The sequence below is a fragment of the Sylvia atricapilla genome, chromosome 16, assembly GCF_009819655.1.
Source record: "Sylvia atricapilla isolate bSylAtr1 chromosome 16, bSylAtr1.pri, whole genome shotgun sequence".
In the NCBI taxonomy this organism is placed as follows: Eukaryota; Metazoa; Chordata; class Aves; order Passeriformes; family Sylviidae; genus Sylvia; species Sylvia atricapilla.
In genome coordinates this window covers 8,143,596-8,168,669 of record NC_089155.1, presented here as the reverse complement: position 1 = coordinate 8,168,669, position 25,074 = coordinate 8,143,596, and the positions used below count along the sequence as shown (strand labels likewise).

The window sequence follows — 25,074 nt, the reverse complement described above, 5'->3', positions numbered from 1 at the left end:
TTCCTGTAAAAACAGCTGATCTTCACCCACCATTCAGCAGTGCCCATTAAAAATGTCATCAGAGCATACAGAAGGCTCTACAATATTTTAAATGATTGGTTTAATCCTACAGAAATAGCTTCACAAACAATATTTGAGCTACAAGGGTAGTAATGCCAGTTCCTCTACCCCTGATGCAAATAAGGCTGCCTTGACACCCCCAACCTTTCTGCAATCCCACATGGCTGATCCATATGTTACCCCAGGATGTGGAAGGAACATAATAATGGTCACTGGCTGCTCTGAAGCTGATCCCACCTGAAGCTGGTTCAGTGAAGACCCTCTGGGTGCTTTTAGCAACTTCATCTCTGGCGTCAGCATCACCCAAGTAACTCGTGGCACAAACATTGCCTGCTCATCATCCACATCCCATGACTTGATTTCTCCTCAACCAGCTCACTGAGCACTCCAGCAGGGACTGCTGTTCATCCTAGAGAGCTCACAGTGTTTTCACCTACCCCTTTCATCTGACTGCAACTGTGCCTCCAAGTCCTCTGGAGAGACGTAGAATTCTTGCTCTTCACCTTCAGGAGGTTTCGGTTTACACTTCCCACAGCAACAATTACAGCAGCAGCACAGACAGCAGCAGCAGTAGCAGCCTGTGATGAGCCCACAGAACACAAACAAGGCCTGCAGAGGACAGAAAACACAGAAATAGTCATAACCTGTGTCTACTGTGCCATGACCACAGAGTTTGTGAGACCTGGACACAGAATCAGAGAGCAAAACCACAGCAGTGCAGAGACAGAATTTAGTAGCTACTGCTTTGCACTTTACCACTGAGAAATACTTCCAATTATGTGCAAAAGTGGCTATGGTTCTCCACATTTTACACTGAGGTGAATGCTGCCAGCCTAGTTTGCTTGAATAATTTCTACAATTTAAGTTAAGTGGACTATTTTGGTGCATCTGGAAGAAGGTACAGGTCTAATAAGCACATCTACACTAAAATCCAGGGGTACAACAGTAGAGGACAGGCTGTAACCTGCATAAATAACCCTGGAAAAGACTAAGCTGTACCAGCTGATGCACAGGCCATGATGTACCTACAGCAGGGACTTGGAGCAGCCCAAGGCTGTGGGCATGGCTGAGGATTGATGCTCCCAGTATGTGAGGGACAGCAGCTCCATGATGTCCTCACGATCCAAGCCAGGTCTGTCAAGTGCTTATCACAGTGAAAATGCACTAAATTAAAGTCTTCCTATAGGTCACTGTGCAATTGTTTGAAAAAAATAATTGTACAGATAGCAAACCAGCACGGCGATATAATTATTGTCTTCCTTAGGGGGATCAAGAAATGGAGGCAAGGCTGGCAAAGGGTAGAAAAATGAACCCATGCAATGAAATGTAAGGAGATTTTCTGTGAGCCCAAGTTCACAGTCAGGACTCATTTTGCAAAATTACTGACCAGATATTACCAGAGAACACCCCCCAAATTCTCATCTCTTCTACATCCACTAGAAGAGTCCAAACTTTAATTAGTAACCAAGGTCTTGCTTATTAGACCTGTATCAATGGAAGTTCCTAGAAAAATACTTCTGAACTCAAGATCACAACATAGTAAGAGAAGGTTAATTAACCTGGTGTCAGAAATTCAGCAATTTCCAAAGGTAAAACCAAGAACAGTTATCAAATGGAGCTCTCTAAGAGTTTCCAATACCAATCCAGAATAAGTCTTGTGCCCTTTTATTTACCTTTGCCCACCAGCTGGACAGCACGAAGTATGTGTTCACATTTTCTTCACCAAACTGCTCTGCTACATAGAGCCCCAGAGACCCATACTTATCGTAAATGTTCCGCTTTGTGGCATCGGTCAATATTGCGTGGGCATTATTGATCTCTTTAAATTTTTCTGCTGCCTCTGGATTATCAGGGTTTTTATCAGGATGATATTTCAATGCCAGTTTCCTGCAGAAAGAAAAAAGAGAATAAAACCTGGGGTTTGGCTTCCTCTTTTTTGATTTTTTTTTCTAATTCTGTAGCCTGCCACTCAAGGGAGACTTTCAAGTTCCAACTGTTTTCCTTCATCTGTGATTCAATTTCCCTGATGATTCTTCCTTAGATGATAATAAAAGGCTACAGCAGTGTCTAGCTTAGTTCACAGGATTGACTTCAGACTGCTGGACTTGACCCTCAGAAATCCACTGGAAAAAAATAAGAGACATTGAATAAAAATAGGTTTGGGGTTTTTTTTATCCTCAGCTCCAGCAATTTCCACCAGTAAGTTTTGCTCCTGCTAGAGCAAAGACACACTGCAAGTCTAAGGTATAGCACCAAAGAATAAATAAAAGCAAGTTGCCACAGCTGCTTGAAGAGTGTCTGAACTGCTACTTCTGCAGTGTCTGAACACAAAAATAGAACAGACGATCACTTGTGGTTAATTCACCAATTCCTGTGGAGGAACAAAGCACTTTTCAGTTCAAGTTTTGCTAGAATAGAAAACACTTCTGAGTTTCGAGATATCAGGAAATCACAACGTACCTCCTCTAATCAGGCTAGATCTCTTACAACTAACAAAAAAAAAATCAGATAAAGCATTGATAAATGTGCTAGTTCTCACATGGCCCAGACTATTTACAGACATCAGTGCAAATAACCGGCTAAACACCTCCTCATGAAGAGAAAATTCGTGCTCCCAAGTAGAAAAATGACACAGAGCCACATGCTGGCAGTTCTCCCTCATCACAAAAGGTACTTGTCCTCCTACAGAAAACAACCACAAAGTCACGTATATAAGAAAGACAGGAGTCTGCAGACAATTACATGTCAGCTTTGCAGTGGGGAAATGTTCAGACAAACATAAAACAAAGATATGTGCAAGCACTTGGATGTGCCTGCAAGTATCTCAGAGCATTTAAAAACCAGCCTGAGTGTGCCCTTGGGACACTCCACTGTGCATGATGCTGCTCCAGTAAATCATGTCCATGGCTGCCACTTGTGCCTCAGCCTCAGTGAGGGCTGAACAATCACAGGGAAGTTTTATAAACCTGGAAAGGGTTTAGTCAGGCTGCAATAATTAAATATTTTTATTTCCCATTTCCTACACATACACAAACCCCACAGCCCCCAGGCCAGCAAAGGATGTTCAGATTGAACATGATAAAGGAGCAGCAGAGGAAACAAGATGAGCTCAAGGTTCAGATAAGTGTGAAGCAGCCACATTTCACTCCAGGATCTCATGAGGTTGTTCCTCCAAAGGAAAAATTCACAGTATTTCCCCCAGGAAAGTAAAATTATTTTCCAGTTGCTTGAAAATAAACTCTTCAAACTTCCACTTAAAACTTTTAGGAAGATAAAGCTAATTTTTGAGAATGTGTGGATGTGGTTTATTTCTAGACTTCACCATGTAGGTGCCATCAGTATGTAACTTTGGAAGGGAAAAAGCTTTGGTAAAAGTTAAAGACCAAAGGAAAACAATTTTGACAATGAGTATCTTCATGGAAAGATGATGCTGACCTCTAGTGTAAGCCGAACACATTGCCACTGGTCACAGCAGCAACTGCCCTTAAGCAGATTTATGGGGAATATGGAAAGGAAGATGTCACAAGATTCTTTTTTTGTAGTTTTTATTTGGTTAGTGTGAAGCCATTTCTTGTGTCCAACTCTTAAGGAAAAAGATACAGAAAAAAAATCTTATTTTAAACTAATAACTCCACAAAGAATAAGAAATCTTGAACAGAATTCCTGGAAAAAGTAATTACTGATGCTCTGTTTTCATCCTTATTTGCATCTTTAATCTCTCTCCCTGTGCAGGAAGTGGAAATGATAGACAGCAGGGCAGTTCTGCACATCTGTGCTACCCCTAAGACGGACACAAGGCTGCACAAGAGGAGGAGCTTAACTCTGATCACAGTCTTAAAATTCTGCTCCAGTTCAGGAAAGGACCTTTCAAAGACTGCACATTTGAGAATTTAACTTACTAGATATAAGATGGAAACATTTAAAGCCTAGGCATGTTTTCACACCTCGTTCTGCAAGAAGCAACCACGTTTTCACCTGTTTTTCCCACATATTTTCCTTGAAAAAAGTCAAAATAAACCAAGTGATGCTCCTACATCAATAGACCATTTGCTGAACACCAAATTGAGGCCATTTGTGCTACTGGGACAGGTGTAAAACTCAAAGCTTTACCTGTAAGACTTTTTGATATCATCTGAAGTGGCATTTTTGTCCAGCCCCAACACGTGGTACAACGACTCCCCAGAGGTAGAGAGCGAGCGTTGCCTCTGGTCTGCCATCTTGAGCTAACCTGAGGAGAGAACTGGCCCCTGCAAAAAAAGAAAGATTGAGAAATGCTTAAGCAAAGGAAATAACAGACCTCTTGAAGCAAATTGTCCTCAAAAATGGAGTCTACATGCCAAGATTCAGCTTTTATAAAATGTGCTTTGAAAAGGTTCTTTTCACAGGAAGATAAAAAGTTATAAAATTCAGTGAATTATCAGTGAAAATAACTATTACATAGTTGGCACATCAGCCACCCTGAATCCCCACTGTATATACTCAACTCTTCTTTCCAAAAACCCCAAATCAAGAGCTGAGGTGCGGCTATAGCTGTGTACTGCATAACACATCTCTCAAGTCACTTCATATCCTTTCTTAGTCTTAATATTAAGATAATTTATTTGTGATAATACCCATAGAAACAACATGGCAACAGAGAAGTTGCTGTTGAGGCTGCCTTTTTGCACCACACTGGCATAGGAGTAACTGACTTTATATGTATTTTCTATTTCAGAAATTACATTAAAAAAATAAACAAAAAACCCAAAACCCAACCTTCCCCACAATTCCCAAATCCCAGCCCCCCATTTTATTAGCAACACCAGGTCAAAGAGAATCCTTAGACAAATCCAATGTGACCCAGCCTGTGCATTCCACAAGGAAAGAGGGAATGTCTGCCCTAAGAGGAGATCCCCTCTCTCATAATTTAAATTTGTGGATCCACCATTTAACGTGCATTCTAGTTAAAATCATGATACTTGAACATGGATTAACCTCCTGCTCCACATCCAAATGTGACAGACCCCAGAGGTGTCCCCTGTGCCATGCCAGGACCAGATCTGGTTCTGCCCTCTCCCATCCTGAGATCAGCTTTGCTGTTCTTGAGCTGCAGAACTGCAGCCAGGATGAGCATCCAAGAAAAGACTATTGGCTATTTTTGGATTATGTCATTACAATTAGCCCACAGCAGATTATGCAGCCTTTGAAAAAGATATTTAAAGCACCAGACTTTTCTAATTTAACCCTATGTCTTGTATAACAAATTAATAACCTCAGCTTTCACAAGGCTGGCTGAAAGCAACACCCTCAGCCCTCACCCCGTGCACTGCCTGGGTGGAGCTGTGACCACACCTCTGCTTTCTCCCAGCACATGGGAATTGTCACACCCACACCAGGGGGGCCAAGTGACACGGATGTGGACAGACACATCACCACTGCCTTGTTCAGCTCAAACCCTGCTGATGATTCTTTCCCCCACTTGGCCTCTCTGACTTTATATTCATTTAACACCAGGCACCAGGTCCAGTTGTTTTAACTGGAAAACACTGGCTCAGCCTATCTCTCATCTAACCTCCTACAAGAAGTCTTCGGCAATTCTACCCAGTTTAATTTAAAGCTTCCTATAGGATGCTATAAATTATTATTATTAATAATAAATTGTCTAAACTTTAATTCTTCGGCCAAAAATTCAAATTACACCCCAAATTTGGAAGGTGAATGAGTGGGTAGGGAGACAAAATATCCTCTTTTTAAGGACACTGTTCAGTACCAAAAGCTTTCTGTACGGGAGGAAAATTACCGAGTGCTGCAAGACACAACACAAACTCACTTATTTGGGCATAATCTGATTCAGGGAAAGGAAACCATATTTCAGGAAAGAAACCCTGCACCCAGGCACGCAGCAGACACAACCCTGTGGGCCAGCCTTTCCCAAAGGCAGCCTCCCAGCCCCCTCTGCCCAGGAGCTGAGGTCAAAGACTGATGATCCTGACGTGTCTCTGATAATCTACCTAATCACACCAGCCTGCTCCTGCTGCTTCCCAGGCTCCCTGCTCCGCTCCTCCTGCTCTGTGCCCATCACCACTTCTCCCACCCTCCCAGGAACCTCCCTGCAGCTGCTGCACACCGGCCCCTGCCAGCAGCTCCCTGCCAAGGAGTGTCTGTCACTGCTGCTCTTGGACAGGGACCTGAGAAGTCAGGCCGGGGGGGGAAAAACCTGATTGAAATTTTGCACGTTGATTCAGCCTTTGTGAAGAAGATACTGCTTCAAACAGGAGTTTTCAGGGCATTACGGACTTTCTTGCTAAAAGCTGCAGCTCCATTTAAGCATAACGAGCTTCTTGTAACATCAATCCAACGTGGCCTTGGTGACAGATGCTGCAGATCACAGCCATACACCATGTTCTGCTTAACAAAATCTGCACTGTTAAATTAGGGCCAATTTGTTTAATAAAAATGAATTCAGTTTGACCCAGGCAGTATCTATCAGTCTGCAGGCACAGGGATACAATTCCACACTGCTGCATCCTTAATTACTTCCATCTGAACAGTGCTGGGGATCCACAGCTTGGTGTAAAGGGGTGTTAGCATTTATTTCTCCAAACTGGTTTGAAATGGACACATTGGCCTTGGCAGAAGAGTGGAGGACAAGGCAGTGATGAGAATTCATCTGGGAAGCTTTTTCCTTCAGGGAACAGAGGAGTATTATTACTAGGAATGCAACCTTTGGCTTTTTAAATATGAAACAGACAGTAAAGGTGCAAGTTATTTAAGTTCCAGGTTTTCCTAAACTCGAGTGTCATTTCTCCTGCTGTTTTCACACGTGGCTCTAATTCACAATCCTGAAAGCTGCCCTGTATTTTTAAAAACTGTTGTGTTCAGCAACAACAAGCCATCTGCTCCCTTTTTTAACCAAGCAGGATGCCCTGAAGAGGTTTCTCTGGGAAGGCTCTAGAGAAAGGTAATCTCCTGGATTAACCAGCAGAGTGTTTAACCATCTGAGTACCACAACATCCTGCCTCAATCAGCTCTACCACAACAGGCAACTGCTTTCAGGACCTCGCTGAAAAGACTCAGATTAAACCTGGCAGGTTATTTATGGAAGTCAGCCTTAATGTTCTAAATACATCCATGGAAAATTCAGCCTTAGAAACACTAATTTGCTTTTCAGCTTCCCAAAAGAATCCCATCAAGTTTCATCAAACTGGTGATACCTCAGTTTTTGCCAGGTCTGCTGACCCTTTTGGAAGATGTATTTAACTCATTAAAATGGCAATGTGTTATTACAGCCAAGGGAAAAAAAAATCAATAGTTCTCTGCCAGTTTAGGGAATTAAATACTCACAGAACATCCCAAAAAATGGCTGCACTGAAAAGGGTGACAGCAGATGTGGTGGCCAGAAACAGGGAAGGAGGAATTAAACTCCATCTGATCCACTGCAAGATGCTGCAAAGAATTTCAGTGAGGGGGATATATATTTTTCCAAGAAAGCATGCTGAGCTGTGTGGCAGAATGGAGGGTGGAGGTACTGACACTGCCCACACAGACAGCAGGTGCTTGGGACAACACTGAACCACCACTGCTGGATCTAGGAAGGGCTACCTTGAAATAAAGCAATGGAAAGCCAATTCCATGGACAATACCCACAATATGTTGATGTCATTAGCCTCTGGAAGCAGACTAACAGCAGTACTTCTCATCTCCCTCCAGGGCCAAAGCATTGAGTATTTATTCAAGAAGAAACCTCTGGAAACTGTAATACTCCAGTACCACTGTGGCATTGCTGTCCCTTGAATTTCTTTGTTGGAGGAAAGGCTGCTCCAGGAAGGAGTTGTGGCTATTCACCTCCACTGATCAAAATCAAAAAGGGCACAGGACACCAAACAAGGTTAGTTTTAAAGATATTATTACAGCAGGATGCTGGGCCACAATCTCTAGAATTCTAATTTTCTCAATGCCTGTATACTCATCAGTTTAAATTCCTAAAAATTAAATAAAAAAATAAAATCACTCCCTGAATGCACATGCCAACACACAGACCTGTACACAGGTGCTGTCTACAGCATTACAGTGAACTGTCTACACACAGTGTGGGGAATCTGGTTGGAAACAGCTGTTCCAGAAAGTGAAACCCCACTGTAAAGGAGCAAATCCACCTCCTCCTGACACAGTGAATGATACCCACTAGACACAGGATAATGGCAGGTTATTAACCTTAATGGATATAGTTTGCAAAGGAGTTTGGTTAAAACCAGTATACAACATCCTCCCAGTCTTCCAAAATACCACCAGTAACACAGAGAAGAGAGGAATCCCCAAAAGGGAAAAGAAGAACCAGAAGGTATGACCCAGACAGACTCAGGGAAGTGCTGGACAGGAGGAGGCTGCTGCTGTCCCAGCTCAGCCCAACCCTGCACATGTCTGTAAATCAAACTATCAGGAATGCTGTCAAGCCTCTACAATTACAGTTTTAAGGGCATATTAAAAGATTATTAGAGTCTAGCTTGGAAATGTTTTGCCAACTCTTACAAAAATAATGTCTAGTTGATGCTTTATTATACGACTTTAGGAAGCACTCGAGTATTTTAGGAAAGATTTGGATTCCACAAAGCATTGCTGCTAAGTGATAAAATATAATGTTGGTTAAAGCTAAGATTCCAGCTTTGCAAAGATTTCCAGTGCAGAAAATTAACTACAAGTGTTAATCTAGAACTGAATTGTTCTATCCTAACCAGTATTTACCAGTAAAAGTCTAAATAAAAACACCAAGCCTGAAAGAACTTCAGTAAATACTGATTTGTCACAGAAAGGAAAAAGCACCACTGGCCTCCACCTCCTGTCCATCTGTCTCAGAGTCATTTAGAGTTGTCCTCACAATCTGGTATTTTTCAAAGGAGAAAAACCCCCACCATTTTTAAAGAGGAGATGAGAGAAGCATAGACTGTGTTACCACAAAAAATATCAGGTGTTTTAGCCTTGCCTTCCTGAGATAGTAAGAGATTTTTATAGGAAACTTTGTTTCTTCAGCAATACTTTGCATTTAAATGAGAAGCTTCAAGAAATAAAAAAATCCAGAACTCACCTGGTGTCTACTTTTGAATATTCTAAGGTAAGTGATAACAACCGTCACACACTTCTAAAACTGATTCTCCTAAAGACAAAACAAAATCAAATTAGTTGTTCACCAGTTCTGAAGTTGAGGATTCACTGATAAATTATTATCACATTATTGGACAGTAAAAAACCACAGAAGTGTTTTATAAATATTTGTACCACAAGTACAAAGTAAGTCCCCACAATGTAAATAGTTGTCTTTAGAATTGATAAACTGTCAAAATAATAATGGCAAATATTTAAAAACATAGAGTCAGGGCCTCTATGGTTTGAATCAGAGCTTCAGTCTCTTTTCCCCAACTTTTATCATGGGAAAGACACACACCTACCCAGTCGCACAGAAACTCTAATAACCATTATCTGTTTAAGACTTTCGACTTTTTCAACTTACACCTTTGTGAATATTTGTGCACTGAGAACACGAGAAGCGTGTTTTTCAAGTCTTGGTAATCAGTTGTGCTGTTAGAGAGAGCTGTAAAGCAGCTCAGCAGCACAGACCCCATGTTCTGGCACTGGAGCAGCAGGCACAGCCTGCTCTGGGGAGCAACACCAGCTCCTCTTGCCAGGACAGATTTCCATCAAGAAAACTGTGGTGTCATCCAATTCGCATTCCCTCATCCTGAAGCAGATCACCCAAAGGAAAAAGCCAGTCTCATTTTGATGCACAAGGAGGGAGAGAACCTGAGATGACCCAGCAGCACACACTCAGTCTTTCAGTCAAGGCTCCAGATCAGCCATCACATGGAAATAACAGAGCAAAGGGGCAAGAGCAGCCTGGGAAATGCTACATGGTGCTAAGGAAAAAATCAGGGAAAATCACTGCAACAGATTAAAATACCTTTCTGATTAAGCAGGTACAAGACACATCCAACCCACACTACCAATCACAAAGTCACTTATGCATTAGATGACTGAACAATAAACCTCATGAGTGGAACTTCAGAGCAGCTTTTACCTGGCAAAGCCATCGCTTAATAGTCATCCAAACCCTTTCAACAGCTTTCAGAGAACAAGGTCTGAATGCACTTGAGAAATAAACTCTCCATTGAATTAATAATTAGGCCTTTCATGGGCTGGAAGGTTCCAGCATGGCAAACAGAGATGTTGGGAATACACCCAGGGAGCTGTTGGCATTGCTGCCCACAGCAGTTGCTTGGTGCCATCTGTAAGAAGCTGCTTGATCCAGCAACACATCCCTAAGTGGGTATGAATGAACCAACCAACAACTCCATAATCAGCTTATTGTTAATGGATCTGTTTAGTTCCTTTGATAGGAACCAGCAAAGGACTTTTCCTCAATAATGAAAGGCAGGGAGTTAAACTTTCCCACTCAGAGCCTGTGCAACACTAGGAGGTGGATTAACTCTGCAGGGAATGTCCTATTTTGTGAAGCTATAGAAGCTCCCAGCTTCTATGCCCAAAGCTTTCTTCATTAAAAAGTAATCCACAAGAACATTCTTTAAGCATTTATAGAAAGCTGCAGATTGTTAATGATGTTGGCAACCAGAATTTTGGCTTCCTACCCAAATGAAGACCACCTCTAATTATGCCACTGATTCTGTTTCAGACAGCAAGCCCAGATCCAAGTATGTGACAGTCAAACTATGTTCAATTTATGGAAATAATATGAGTAGAACAGGAGGAAAAAAAGCAAAGTAAAAACGTAATTTGGAGACAAATTTACTTTGAAAAAATGAGCTATCCTGCTAAGGTCAGTATTTGGCATATAATGATGCAAATATCACACAATGATGTGTGGATAGAAGGTTCAAATACAAGATCCTGGCTCAGGCCTCATCAAAACTCCATCAGCAGAAAAGTTAGTACTTTTACAGCACTTATAAATATAATAACCAGCCATGTAGAAACTCAAAACATACAGTGAAGTGTTGTCTTAATATGGATGCAAGTAGCAATATTTCCTTCAGTCTCACAGCTATGCCAATACCAAGCTTCATTAAAGCAGGCAGCCTGATTTACAGCTGAAAATAACCAAACCAGACAAAAATAAATTCCCAAGGAAACTGCTTCTTGTAAAAATCAAAGTATATGAGAAACCCATGCCAGCTATTTCACATCCTCCCTTCCCCAGTGCCTCCTCCCTGCCAGCACTGAGCCAGCCCAGCATTTACCAGGGGTTTGCTCCCTCAGTTTCTGTTGCAACTGGCAATTCCAATTTAGTGACTCAGGAATGTTTTGATCTCTCCTTCCAATCTCATTATTCAGCAGGCCAGATCCACTGACCCAGAGCTCTACATAATACCCTGCTTGTAATTACTTGTAAATATCTCCCCTCCTTATTACATGATATTCACAATGCAAACAAAAGCAGAGATGAAAGGACAGATGCTGGAAAACGGAACGAGAGAGTCCAAAATCCACATGAGTGCGTGACACCCTGTTCAGCAACACACACAAGAAAGAAGGAAGTCTGGGGAGAGGAATATATAAGTGTTTAAGAATCAGAAAATACAGAAATGAGTATGAAAATTAGAAGAAAAAAGATTAAAGAGTGATGAAGATAAAAACAAGCAAAGCTACACAAATGCAAACTGAATTCAACACCACATTAAAACTGGTAAATTTTGTAACATGAAGGAAGAAATTCGCTCGGGGAGGTTGCATGCTCCTGCAACCATTTTGCTCATAGCAAAACCAGCTCTTCCTGCCTTATTTCTCCTGCAAATTGGAATCCAATTTATGTACTGTTGTATCTTCCCCATATACTGGAAACATAAAGATGCTCAGCACCCTTTCCTCCTCTAACCAAGAGACAGACACTTCTCCTTCCAGAACAGACATGTTCTCAGCTCTACAGGACAAAAAGCATATGTGTTTCTTGAGAACTCAAACCTCTTCTGAGAGATGCCCAAGAACCCTTTTTACTGAATAATTCCACTGACAGAATTGTCCTCATCCTGCTCCATATGTTGTTACCAGAAAGGGGGAATTATCTTCAGCATAGATTGCTTCATAACCCATCTCCACCATGTACTCGAGCTGTATCATGGTTAGCAAGTATTTAAAGAAATAAGGCTGCAATTAATGCAAATAAAATAAAGTAAATCAATCTTAAAACAAAAATATCCAAGTCTTTATTTTCACACCCCTTCTTGCTCACATGACTTGCAAAATGAATCACAGCTGGAAAAACAGTGTGAAAAAGCTGAAGGGAATGGAATTTGGCTAACAAGTGCTTGCAGAAGGCCACTATTTTAAAGCACTCTTCTTCACCGTGTCTTGACATAAAGATTTTTAACCTATTAATTGGAGCACTAACATTTCTTATTTCATTAAAACATCCGAGAGTGTGTTTTGGTGTTGCTTATATTTTATATCACAGCACAAAAGCCTTTCAGCTGAAATTTGCTATTCAGTTTGTGACCTTTCGATAAAGATCATGTGAGAGATCTCATATCCATAAAAACATTCTGTTTTAACATATAAGCCCTGATGGAAAGCTGAGTATGCAGGGAATTAATGTAAATGCATATATCTCCCAGAAAAAAAGAACTTCGCTGTGTCCAAATCCATCTGCCTTGGGAGCAGAGGACAGGCCTCCGACACTGAAAGACTATGACACTAAAAACTTTATTAAATTCCCTTGAGTTCTTTTAAAAAACAGCTTTTAAATAATTGAGATCTGGAATAATACCATTTTTCTGCTAAATTCAAGTCTGAACCGACATTATATCCACCACTGCTGACTGCAAGACAGGTTACACTAAAACTTGTGACAAACAACTACAGCGACACAGTGTTGTTTCTCTAATGAGCTTAGCAGATTAAAATGTAACCATTTAAGTCTGATTGACTAACCTGTTATAAAGACTTGTGACCTTGTACCCTACACAAGAGTAAGATTCAAACCTAGGGAGATTCAAAATTAGGGGAGAAAATATTAAGTATTGGATTTGCATTTTCTATCCTCTCTCCTCAATTAAAGTAATTACTCTGAAAACCAGAGGGGGAGTGGGTTAGTGGATTCCCTACTAAGGATTTCATTGCTCTGCTCCTATTTAATCTTTCAGCAATATTGAATTATTGTTTATGACATCACAGTACTTTAGTCTAAGCATCACAAACTGCACATGGCTATAAAAAACCCCACACCTGCTTACTCAGTTAGTTAAAAATCTCTAAAAAATCAGCAGCTCTGTTTGCTTTGTTCATTATTACTCTTGATTTTTCCTCCCTATAAATAGTATTGAATCACTGTGACTACTCACTGCAAGCTCACTAGAACAAATCAGCCAACCCACAACATTCCCTGCTGTGGGTGGAGTGATGCTGATGCCACTTCTTGTGGAGAAGAAATATCTTAAACTTCTTCAAAGACATAAAGCCCCATTTCTGCTAAGTGGGTTGTATAAACTACATCCATAAACAAACCCTCATATTGTTAATGACTATATTGATATAGCCTAACCTTTAAAATATAAAAGAACTCTTGGAACAGATGGGTCTACTCACATAAAAATGAGACTTATGCTATTATGTCACATCTGTACATAAGACAACGCAAGGCTTTTAAATAGGAATAAAAGAAAAAAAATAAGTCTATTGTCTTGTGTAAGAAAAGGCTAAGAAAATCACATTAGTTGTCAAAACCTGAATCCCTTGACAGACTGTTACAAAAAGATAATTTAAGGAGACAGTGTCAATCCAAGCAGACCCTCTTTACAGCACAGGAGGCTTTTGCCTGGTCAAAAAGAAGGAACAAAGTAGATTACAAAGTACAGAAAAAAGCCAAATAAGCAGTTTGAGACACAAAGGGAACAGAAAGGAACACATCTTTCAAATTACAACTTGGTTGGCAAAGGGCAAGAAAAAGATTTATCCGAAATTAACTTGCAAGGGCAGGGGAAGGTGGTTCCTCTCTGTGCTCATAGGAGATGAAGGAGAAAAAAGTTCATTCCTATTTTCTTTTTCTATGAATTGTGAGGCAGATGAGAAGCTAACTGAGGGTTTCCCCATACACACAATTTAAATATTGTAAAAGTATGGCCTTACAAATACAAAACATATATCAAAATTATTTAACACCTAATTTGGTGTTAGAATTGCTTTGCCATCAAATAAACACTATAAACACTCTTGGCAGTTCCAATCATGAGCAGTTTTTGTTAAATACTTTGAAATGAAGACTTTATTTTAGTAAGTAAAAAAAAGCAGAAAGGAAGACCACCAGTTTACAGCAACAACTGAAGGCATTACTTGTATCTTCACCCTGATCCACTCTGGTGCTTTCCTTTTCAGATTATTCATCTCTGCTTTTTAACAGTTGTCTCCCACCAAGCACACAAATCTTCCACTTAAAAAGTTATTAATAAAAAGGCAAAATAAGAAGAACTGAACAGCAGAACTTACATAGAATTTATATTTTCCAGAAACAACCTCCCAGTCAGCTCAGGAACAGAAAAGCCAAAATGCCTTTATATGATTAAAAGAAACCCAACATCACCCCCCCACCCCATTTAGTTTTACCTCTTGTATCCAATCAGGTCCTCCAGCCTAAGGTGATACATAATTATTCAAGCAGCACATGTATCCACTCAGTTAAGTTCCAAAGGCTTTAGTTCCAGAGATTATTTCTTCTGCAAAGTTAAAAAATTAAGTATATCTAAAGATCCTCTCTTCTCCTAATTGCTCAACTGGATTTCCCCAGTTTTTGTGGAGGGTGGGGAGGAGACTATTTGATTATTTCACTTCCTCACAGAAACTGAGCAATTGGTGTTGTAAAAGATATTTTAGTCTTGAAAAAACAACAAAAAAACCCCAAATAAAAACAAAACCAATAAATCATCACCAGGAGCAAGGGGTGCTGTGATTAGAAGTGGGGCACAGGCTGTAGGTAAAACCCCTCTGACCACTGTGAGGAGCGAGCACAAACCCAAACAAACCAATACCCCCAGAGACATTCTCCAGGATATAGATATATAGAGATATATATGTAATGGAAGACATTCTTCAGTTCATACCACAGATCTCACCCCTTTGGGTGGTGTCAGGGTTAGAGAAGATGCTCTAAAAGCCACAATGAGATGAGTTTCATACCTGCCCCATTCAAAGCCTCAGCACATGGACATTCAGAAGCATGAAAGGAGTTAAAACCACAGAATCCCATGATAAAATCTGAACTGGCCAGCACAGCATGTATTACTCAAAACGTCTACTTGTTGTTTTGGCAGGAAAACACAACCAATTTCCTTTTGAAGGCTGGGTGATGCCAGAGGTGATGCCTTCACAGCAAATATTTCTGTTTCTTCTCAGGTGAACCAAACCAGAGTACATGTCCAGAGGCAAACACTCAGTAAATCACAGGAGAAACCACCTTGGGGTAGAGAATGAATTTATTCCCTAGCGATCCCAAATTCATCCCCATGAATACAATGCTAATGTCACAATATTCCTCTAATATCCCCAGAATGATACCCAGCACACCCCCTGCACGTTGCAGTCAGCTCTTTCAGCTACAAATACCCAAACAAATCACAGGGCTGGATTAAAAACAGCTTTAATTTTAACTGGCATTCTCTTACAGGAGACAAACTCTTTGGTATTTTCTAACCATACAGTGTGGTTTCACCAACAAAAAGATTTATTTTATACTACTCCCCCACAAACCATAGCGATATTTATTTCCCCTGTTCTCTCACTCTGCATGCATTTAATCTGCCTGATGAAGGATGTCCTCAGTTCCACCACTCAGTCTAGCAACAGTATTTCATGGCTGCTTAAAAAGAAAAAAAAAAAAAAGCCAGTCCATAATTTAGAAATAATAAGGCAACAAAGAATGTATTTGTCCTACTGATTTTCCCACTAATTCACTGATGATTTAATAAGAAAAGACACAGCTTGAATTTCAGACCACAGACTTAGCTTGAAAATCTGACACTTCAGGAAAACCCATGTTCAGACTTTATTTGTAACTGAGTTTTCTAACACTGTAATTAGGTAACAATTAGAACACGTACAGATTTTATACACTAGGTTTTCAGACAAGAGTCACATTTCAGAGGGCTTCGAACCAAAAGGCCACTATTATATTGGGGCATAATTTAATCACTGCTATTCCAAAGGCCTTTCAGTTTCAGCACAAAGTATGGAATTATCACATTTAGTCTTTTTTCCACCTAAATAACTGATAATAAAGTCAGAAAACCCTATGCATAGTTTTTGACTGATGGTTTTATTCCTCTCTCTGATTTTCACTAACACTGGAGCGTGACAGATATGTCTTCACTCTGCCTCTACCCCTGATGTGATGCCATCAGTACAATGTTAAACCAGGGTCATTCCTACATGTATTCCCCAAACCAAGGGTATGTCCTCCTGGAGATCCTTAACAGGCACAAAATTAGTTGTAAAATAGTACTTTTCCTCATTTAGGGTTATTTAAAAATAATGTTTTACACATCTGTGCATTTAAAGAGCCTCAAAACAGCAAGAAGAATGAAAGTCGTCACAGATTGTTTTTACCAGCAAGAGGGACTCCCTGGCCTTTATACAGAAAACATAAAAAAAAAAAAAAAAAAAACAAAAAAACAGCCAAGTCACAGGAAGAAATGTGGTTTTAAGATAAGCTGCAGGAAACCAGGGTAAGGAGTTGTGCATTACAGGACACCCATAGGAGATGCTGGGTTTTCATCATCCAGGATGTTGCATCCAACGTATACTCCACACCAGGCCCAATAACAAAGTCATGTTGGCTGCTGGCCCTGTTATCCCAAGCACTCAGGGAAACAGTGAGGCAGGCTTGGGAAACTACCCTGTGCACCTTCCAAACACCTCCTGATTAATTCTGACTGCCTGGTTTTCCCAAGTCAATTGTGAAGGGCCAATGCTGTGCCAATTTAAAAGTGCAACAAGAATGAAGTGAGTGAGTGTGGAAAACTTTGCAGGAAAAGAAAAAGTGAGAATTTAAGAAGGAAAATAAATATTTTCACTAGTTACTGTCCAGACAAAAATATTTCTATGGAACATGCATTTATTTTGTTCTGTGATAAAAATGGTCTACCCCAAGCAAGAATGTTATTTTCCAGCAGTATCATTAGAGCACTCAGAAGGACTGACTCACCAGTGATTTGTCAAACCAAACCCCAAAACAATAAAAGAAGTTTTCTAAAGAAAATACATGCTTCAGACCCTATTTTTCCTTCACCACTCAGACCAGAAGAACTTCAAGACACACCTCAGAATTGTGCACATGGAGAAAGCAGGATCCCTGTGTGACAGAGCTCAGTAGGCATCACATGGAAAATATTCCTCAAGTTCTCAAAGAACAGCGACTCAGAATGGACCTGGAACTTATATCTATTCACTGCTCTGAACAGTAACTGAATCTGGCTTTCAAATTCAATTTAAAACCAGGAATATGTCTGGTTATAGCTTCCCAGAAACAGGTCACCCCAGATTTCAGTGGATTTCACAGTCCCTTTCCTCCTCCTCAAGAACAGCAGGTGAGGAGATGTCAGGGAGTGCTGGGAAGAGTGTAGGACCCAGGACCTTCAACCAAGGTCCCACCAACCACTCCAAACCTCTTCCCCAGCCCACTGTACCCACCAGAGGCCCCTGCCCAAAATGCCACACAGATCAAGTCAGGTGAGGTGTATCAGATGGGTCCAATGTATCAAAGCTGTCATTAGTCTGACCTGGAACTGCATTGGGATAACTCAAGTCCCTGGCAGATGTGGTCTAGAGCAGATCTTAAAAAAAAAAAAAAAAAAAAAAAAAAACAACAACAACAACAACAAAACCTAGCACTGCTCCAATTCCCTGTCCAGATGATTTCACAGGGATCCCATATGGCCTTTGTGAAAGCACACGAATATTTATTAATTTCATTCCCCTTCCACCTGCTTTTATCACAATGTCACATGTCTCCCAAAGGCAGACTGCAGTCCAGACTCTGAACAAGATCTTACACATCCCATTTTTTCTGCTCATCCCCCCTCTGTACTTGTATCAGAGGCAAGAGCATCAGCTTCCATGATGACCTTCGAACTACAGTGAAGAAAAATTAAGACATTAGTTAAAATATTTTTAACAACAATCCCTTAATTGTTTACCCTCAGGAAGTCCAGAAGGAACCTGAAATTACAAATATCTCATTTGATGGGGCCTAGCCTTGGTAGAAGGAATTTCCTGCACCTGGCACATTCAAGATTACGGCAGATTTTACCACTAGAAATTGCCCACAACATCTGGAGTTTGGATCCCAAGCTTTCCTCTTCTCCACAGCAGCTTCAAACCTAATTATGCATTTCCAGTAAATATCCCTAAATCCTCAAGACATGAGAAGCAGATTCGTAAAGAAAATTCTCTTAACAACTGACCCAGGCAAAGGCCTACATAAATAAAACTGCACAGCAACAGAAAAACCTAGGATATAAAATAAGCAATGGCAGATGGAATGGAAAAGAATATTTTCATTTGAAGTACAGCCAAAAAATTAAAGACATAAAAGGGGAAATGCAAAGAGAAAGCCTCTGTGAGTTTCTGCTTTTTGGAACCACGTAAGAGGTCTGTAATGACATCAGAGAACTCTGGGCTTCTCCTTTCCCCACTGCAAAACATGAGCAATCCAGGTTCTGTACATTCACTTTCTCTACAGATTGTTCCTTAGAAGGTGCAATGGTTCCAGAATCCCTGACACCGAACACAACTTTAGTAAGACCCAGATGAAACCAAGGAAGGACTGTGAAGCTCCCTGTGACCAAAGCAGAAGCAGGATGGTGTAAGTGCTCCTAAAGCAAGCCGTTAAAAACAGTTCCTAACAGATACATAAATGAATATTCTCAGAGGAAAGAGGAAGCCCTGAATGTAGCAGGGGAAAATGTGGGGAGCTGGTGGACCTCTGGTTCACGCTTTTCTGCTGGTCTTAGATACTGCCTGTCATTGCAACCAGATCAACTGAACTGTTTACTTGCATCATTCATTGGTCAGAAGCCATCACCACAAAAATACCAGTAAATGAGCACAGACTTATGTCACAAAACAGAAAAAAAGGTTCCTTAGTGATCCTTTGGCAACAGGTTTTTTGTCTGCTCAACCATTTGCCCAACGAAGTTTAGATGATGGCACTGAAGTATATTAAAAAGAAAAACAAATAAAGAGCCCAAATCTTTCATTGACAAGCTCTATTCTCATTTACAAAACCCTTGAGCAGATTATGAAAGAGGAGATGGCAGCTGCTAATTTAACTTGGGCCTAGAGGACTCGTTCTGTTTGCACCCCTGTGCACCACAAACCTTCAATTTTCTCCTTTCAATACTTGCACAAGAAGATGAGAAACTTGCACCCAGAGGAAAAAGGCACATAAAATTTACTGAATTTGGCCCTACAATACACTAGCCCTGTAAACACTACACCACTAATAAAAGAGGCAGAAAAGGGCCTTTAAAAAGCACATTTCAGTGCAATGCAGATACAAGCTAAGTGGAATTAGGGGGAGTTGCCAGGACATAAGAAACTTTAACATATATTAAAACAATCTTATTCATGTTTCCCAATTAAAAAAACAATAAATCACCAATGCATTAAAAACCCACAATTAACACCACTAATTAGAATTAACAATTCTATGCAGAAAAAAATGCCTAGAGTATGCATTCCCTTTTTATTGGCTACCACCACTTTATTAAAAATATTTGTCAATCTTTTCAGGCACTTTCTGGAACACAGGTCTTTCTATCAGTAAGCATGGCCTGAAATAGAAAGCCAAGTGCCTCTGAAAGTAAAATATGCAATTTCCAACAACTGTGCTTTGTATGTTGTTATTGATTAGGACAATATTTCAACTGAGCTTCTAAGGAAATCCTAAGATATCACAACATTCAAACTCCTTTCTTTCAAGACTGAAAGCAGCCATTGGTTAACCAACCACCATCACCCCAAAGCACCAGTACTGCTTCATTCAAACTCCTTCAATTATCAGAGCACATGGAAAACAACTGCTTCAGGTTAAAAAAACCAGTGCAACCCTTTGCTTTTGTCCTGAGCATTGGTGATGTTCCTCATCCCTCGCTCTGGATTCTGCCATGAGCCAACTGCCCCAAGGCCCAGGTGGCCACCCCTGAGACAGGAGACAAGCTGTGTCTCTGTGCCACCTGCTCAGAAGGTGGGGTCACCTCACAGAATCCCAGCAAACTCCTCCTCCTGCAAAACATCCTTTTCCTCAGGCCAGTGGAGAGTGACAGAAGATCCTCATCTTCCCAGGCAGAGACAAAGTCAAACAAAGAGGACTTGCACAGCTCGAGAGCAACCAGTTAATGTATTAAAACTACCTTAAATTAATCCCTGTTTGTGGTTTGACAGAAGAGCAGTGAAGTTGCCTCCACATGACAGTTTGCTTGCTCTGGGGAAGTACTGGAGTGCTCAGTCTGGGTATAAGCTCTGCAGAAAAGTTCTGGCAACCCATTTCCAGACATACTGAAAAATATTTTGATTTGGTTATTAACATCAAGGATACTTTAAAAAAGGTTACAAACTGGCAAACTGATGAAAGTGGGAAATACAGCAAATATCAGAGGCCAGTTACAGCACTGTTGTTCTAAGTCAAGTTGTTCAATGGATAGACAGGATTTGTGGAAGGCCCTTCCAGCCTTCAGTTGTGCCTGCTTTCCCAGAGAGCATATTCTGGCAACCAAGTCCATAAATTCAAAAAATAGAGTGAGAACAGCAACTCTTATATTTAACCTAAAACACAATTTCTTAACTAATCCAGTTTGGCTTCCATTCATACTCCCTATCACATTGTTTAACACAGACAAAAATTTTCCTTGAAGCTCACCATGAGAGGAACTAAAATGCAATAACAGCATCAGTGCTGACAACCACCATCTGCCAAACACAGAACCTGTGAGGGTAAGGGGTCTCCACATCAACGCTCCTTCTGTCAGGCTCATGGAATCCCAGAGGATTTGGTTTGGAAGGATGTTGCAGATAATTTAGTTCCACTCTCATGCCATGGGCAGGGACATCTTGCACTAGACCAGGCTGCTCCAATCCAGCCTGGCCTTGAACACTTCAGGGGTGGAGCAGCCACACCTTCTCTGGGCAACCTGTGCCAGGGCCTCACCATCCTCACAGGGAAGAATTCTTCCCTAGTATCCAATCTAACCCTGTCCTCTGTCACTGAAGCATTCCCCCTTGTCCTGTCACTCCTGGGGCTGGAGTCACTTAGGTACTGGAAGGGGCTCTAAGGTCTCCTCAGAATCTTCTCTTCTCCATGCTGTACAACCCCAACTCTGCCTCTACAGAAGAGCTTCTCCGGCCCTGGGAACATCTTCATGCCCTCTTCTGGACTTCCTCCACCATTAAAGTTCTTAATTAATACTCTGGTACTGCTCCATGTCTTCCAAACTATGAATATCCAAACTCCCTCGGTGACTCCATGGATGCCTTCACGTGGCATGGTGAGAACTGCATGAGAAGCTTGTCCACACCACAGCTGCATTCCAACCCCTGCTCCCATCATCTGCTGCAAAACAAGCCTCTGGCAGGTTCCACTCCTCCTGGGCAACTTCCCTGGTGCAGCCAGGTCAGTGATGGTGCCACCTCAGCCACAAACCAAATCAACTACCTACAGCCCACTGCAGACTGGGACAGGCTTCCAAGAGAGCGGGAGGTGGATCCCTGGGCGCTGGGAAAGACTGAAACAGTGTTTATACTTCCTGGGAGTAATCAACACCAACTATGGTTTACACTAGGAGACAAAATGTGCAACAAAACATTACTTTTTTCAGTCACTCACTGATAAAAGACGGTTAAATATAGCACATAGCCACCCTGGGAAGGAGGGGAGTCTTCCACTGGAGCCTCCAGCCTGCAATTTATCAATGCAACACATCCAAAATTTAGGAGGAACATGACCATGTTGCAGCATCTCCCCTTTCATTTAAATGCTGTGGACAATCCCTAAGATGAAATGAATGAGAGAGGGAGAGAAGTATTTATTTATGCTTACAAAAGGCTGTTTGGCTGAAAATCCCATCTCCAAAGCCCGAGTTCTCCACAAAGCAGATTCTGCACTGCCAGCAACATGACGAATTTCTCCAAAGCCCTTAGAGCATGGCGAGAAAACCACAGGAAGCTGCTCAATAAAAATAAACTTCTTTTCATCTTACATCCTATATATTAATGTCAATTTCTCTTCCACTCCAGCTTCTGTTTCCTTTCTTTTTTCTGCCTCCCACGGTACAGCACACTTGATTTATTAGAGCTTATTCATTAAAGCAAATTAATTTGGCATCTATTTCTCAGGATCCCTTAGTCAGATTGGGATTCTACCATATTCTATCAGAAGCAAACAAAAAATGCAAACACTGATCCTAAGCAACCTGAAACCAACAGAGGCCTGAGAATCTGAAAGCACCTCTAATGAAATTGCAGTCAAAAGAATAAATTCCACTTCAAGGAGGCTGCTACAATTCAAGAATTTAAATAGGTCCAATCCTGACGCATTTCCAAAGGAAATCCTTGCAGCTCTGCATACTTTGGAGAGCTTAATTTGCCCAGAGAAATGGGTGAACCACCACTGCTCAGCCACTGGGTGACTGCGGCCTGCAAGTTTTTGCTTCAAAAGCAGCAAACTAGCACAGTATTTAAGCACACACACACATCATTTCCCTTTCCTCATGATAAGCTGGTACAAGGCAAACATCAGCAGGGAGAATCAGATAATTTCACACCGGTCTGAGATGATGTACCAAATGTATGACTTGTTTTTTTGTTTTTTTTTTTTAAAGCCTTACCGCAGCACAGACAGCTCAACAGCAATGTCTCACAGTGCACAAAAATTAACACCCCGATAAAAACAAACCTAGAAAAGCTAAAACCTTTTGGCTTTCCCTCTTACATCAGACAGGATGGCCTTCACCTTGCTCCCCAGGGAGCACCGGCACCATCGGTGCCCACACTCCACTAATCAACTCAAGGCTTTGGTTCACTGCTGTGGAACAGTCAGGTATTGATACAGCACAAAAGCAGGAGCGAGGCACTATCAGGGAATCCGCTGGTCTCCATTCGGTCCAGTTGCATTCCGTATGTCCAGAAATATCTGACCGGAATTCTTAATTTGAGAGCCAGAAGACACTGCACGAATAAACAGAAATATGCTGCCTTTGCAAGTTTCACGCTATAAAGACTGGATTTGCTTCCCGCTGCTGGTACGTCATTCACTAAGCACCTCATCAGCCGAGCGGCTACTAATGATTTCGATAAAAATTAAGCAGGATAACGTAAGGAAAGGGAAGAGAAAATCACCCCGGCTTCTGGAGCGAGCCGGAGTGATTCACGGCTCCCACACACACGGATGACTTTCATTTGGAATTCACCTTCCCAGGCCTTTTGTTCGGGGTTTTTCCCCCCTGCTCCAAGGAGCGTGGGGGAGCGCGGACCCCGCACCGCCACCGAGGACCGGGGCGGGGGGCTCCCGGTGCGGGGGGGTTCCCGGGGCGGGGATGCTCGGCGGGCGATGCCCCCGGGCAGAGAGATGCCGGCGGGCAGGAAGATACCGGCGGGCACATCCCACCCTCCCCCGGTCCTCCCGCCTCGCCGCGCCCCCCCTCGCCACCGCCACCGCCGCCAGCTCCATCTTGGCCTCCGCCCGCGGCCCGGCCCCGCCGCGCTCACCTGCGGCCCGCGGACGGGCGGGCGGGGGCCGCACAGCCCCGGGCGGGAGGGGGCGGCCCCGCGGGGCGGGGGCGGCTCCTCGGGGCCTCGCGCGGGGCCCGGTCGCGGCGGCGCGCGCGCTCCGCCCTCAGCGCCGGTGCCGCCGCCGCCGCCAGACACCGACCGGGACCCGGCCACGGGAGGGGGCGGCGCCGGAGCACTGCGCATGCGCGTCCTCGACACGCAGCGCCCCCGCCGAGCGCGCGGGCACGCGGCCGCAGCGCCGGGAGCGCGCGGGGGGATCCCGATGGGAATGGAGGGGGCGGGGGAAGGAACGGGGAAAAGAGGGAGAGCGCGCGGCAAAAATAGAACTTCCCTGACCGGGAATCGAACCCGGGCCGCGGCGGTGAGAGCGCCGAATCCTAACCACTAGACCACCAGGGAGCGATGCTGGGGAGCCTGGCTCGCGCCATTTGACGCACTGCCTCCGCGGCCAACCAAGGACGGTGACAGCAGGGCTGGGGCTGCGGTGGGACCGGGGACTGCAGCACGGGGAGGCGGGGGCTGCCATCCATCACAGGAACCGGTGACTGTGGTACGGGGACCGGGATCTGCAGTGGGATTGGCGGCTGCGGCACAAGGATCAGTGAGGCCTGGGGCTCCAGCTCCCCACAGGAGCTGGTGACCGCGGCACGGGGAGCACAGCGTCCGGGGCTGTGACACTGACACCGGGGATCTGTAGGGCTGGGGACACAGGTACAGAGGCTGCAGTCAGGCCGGGACAGTGGAGAGGCTGGAGGCTTGGCCTGCAGCAGCACACAGAACACCCCCAGGACATCACCCGTGTGCTGCAGGCCTGAGGGCTCACTGCCTTAGGGCGCTGTCCGCACACCGACAGCTCTAAGTGTGCTTTGGGCAGCACCTTCACCCCCGCCCCTGTCCCGAGAATCCCATCCTGCCACCCCACCACGCCTCAGGACCTCATTGGGTCCTCAGGAGCTCAATGCAGAGCCGGTTCCCCTTCACGAAAACGACTGCTTACAGTTAGAGCTAAAGAGATGCTTTTAAGCTCATGAATCTGTTTTTCCCTCTTGCTCGACTAGGAGTGCTCCCAGGCACTCCTGGCTGTTCCCTGGGAAACATGGCTATTTCCCAGTGCTGGGTAAAAGCACAACTTCCACCCATCCAGTGCATCCTGGAGCAGGTGATCCTGGAATGGTGACCCCAGGAACACTGCAGTTATCCCCCATCACTCCGACACGGCCCTGCTGCCGTGTGGCTTCCCAGTGAGGCTCTAATGGCCTT

General features: G+C 43.0%; 1 protein-coding gene and 1 non-coding gene across 3 annotated transcripts in view; both read right to left on the bottom strand.

The window, feature by feature from the left end:
- The window catches only part of DNAJC5 (DnaJ heat shock protein family (Hsp40) member C5), a 29,325-nt gene extending 5,394 nt beyond the window's left edge, over positions 1-23,931 (bottom strand). The window contains exons 1-5 of one of the 2 annotated variants that reach the window (XM_066330810.1): positions 23,791-23,931; positions 9,122-9,190; positions 4,171-4,307; positions 1,734-1,947; positions 498-669 (exon numbers count right to left, since the gene is read on the bottom strand). In XM_066330810.1, the coding sequence (XP_066186907.1) occupies positions 498-669; positions 1,734-1,947; positions 4,171-4,277 (493 nt within the window). In that variant the 5' untranslated portion in view covers positions 4,278-4,307; positions 9,122-9,190; positions 23,791-23,931. Of the gene's footprint in view, positions 1-497; positions 670-1,733; positions 1,948-4,170; positions 4,308-9,121; positions 9,191-14,640; positions 14,965-23,790 lie in introns of those variants that run through there. The other variant, XM_066330809.1, reaches the window with a different exon arrangement.
- Positions 23,932-24,141: 210 nt separating this feature from the next.
- Positions 24,142-24,213, bottom strand: TRNAE-CUC (transfer RNA glutamic acid (anticodon CUC)). The gene has a single exon. It is a non-coding gene; the product is annotated as a tRNA-Glu (tRNA).
- Positions 24,214-25,074: the final 861 nt, after the last annotated feature.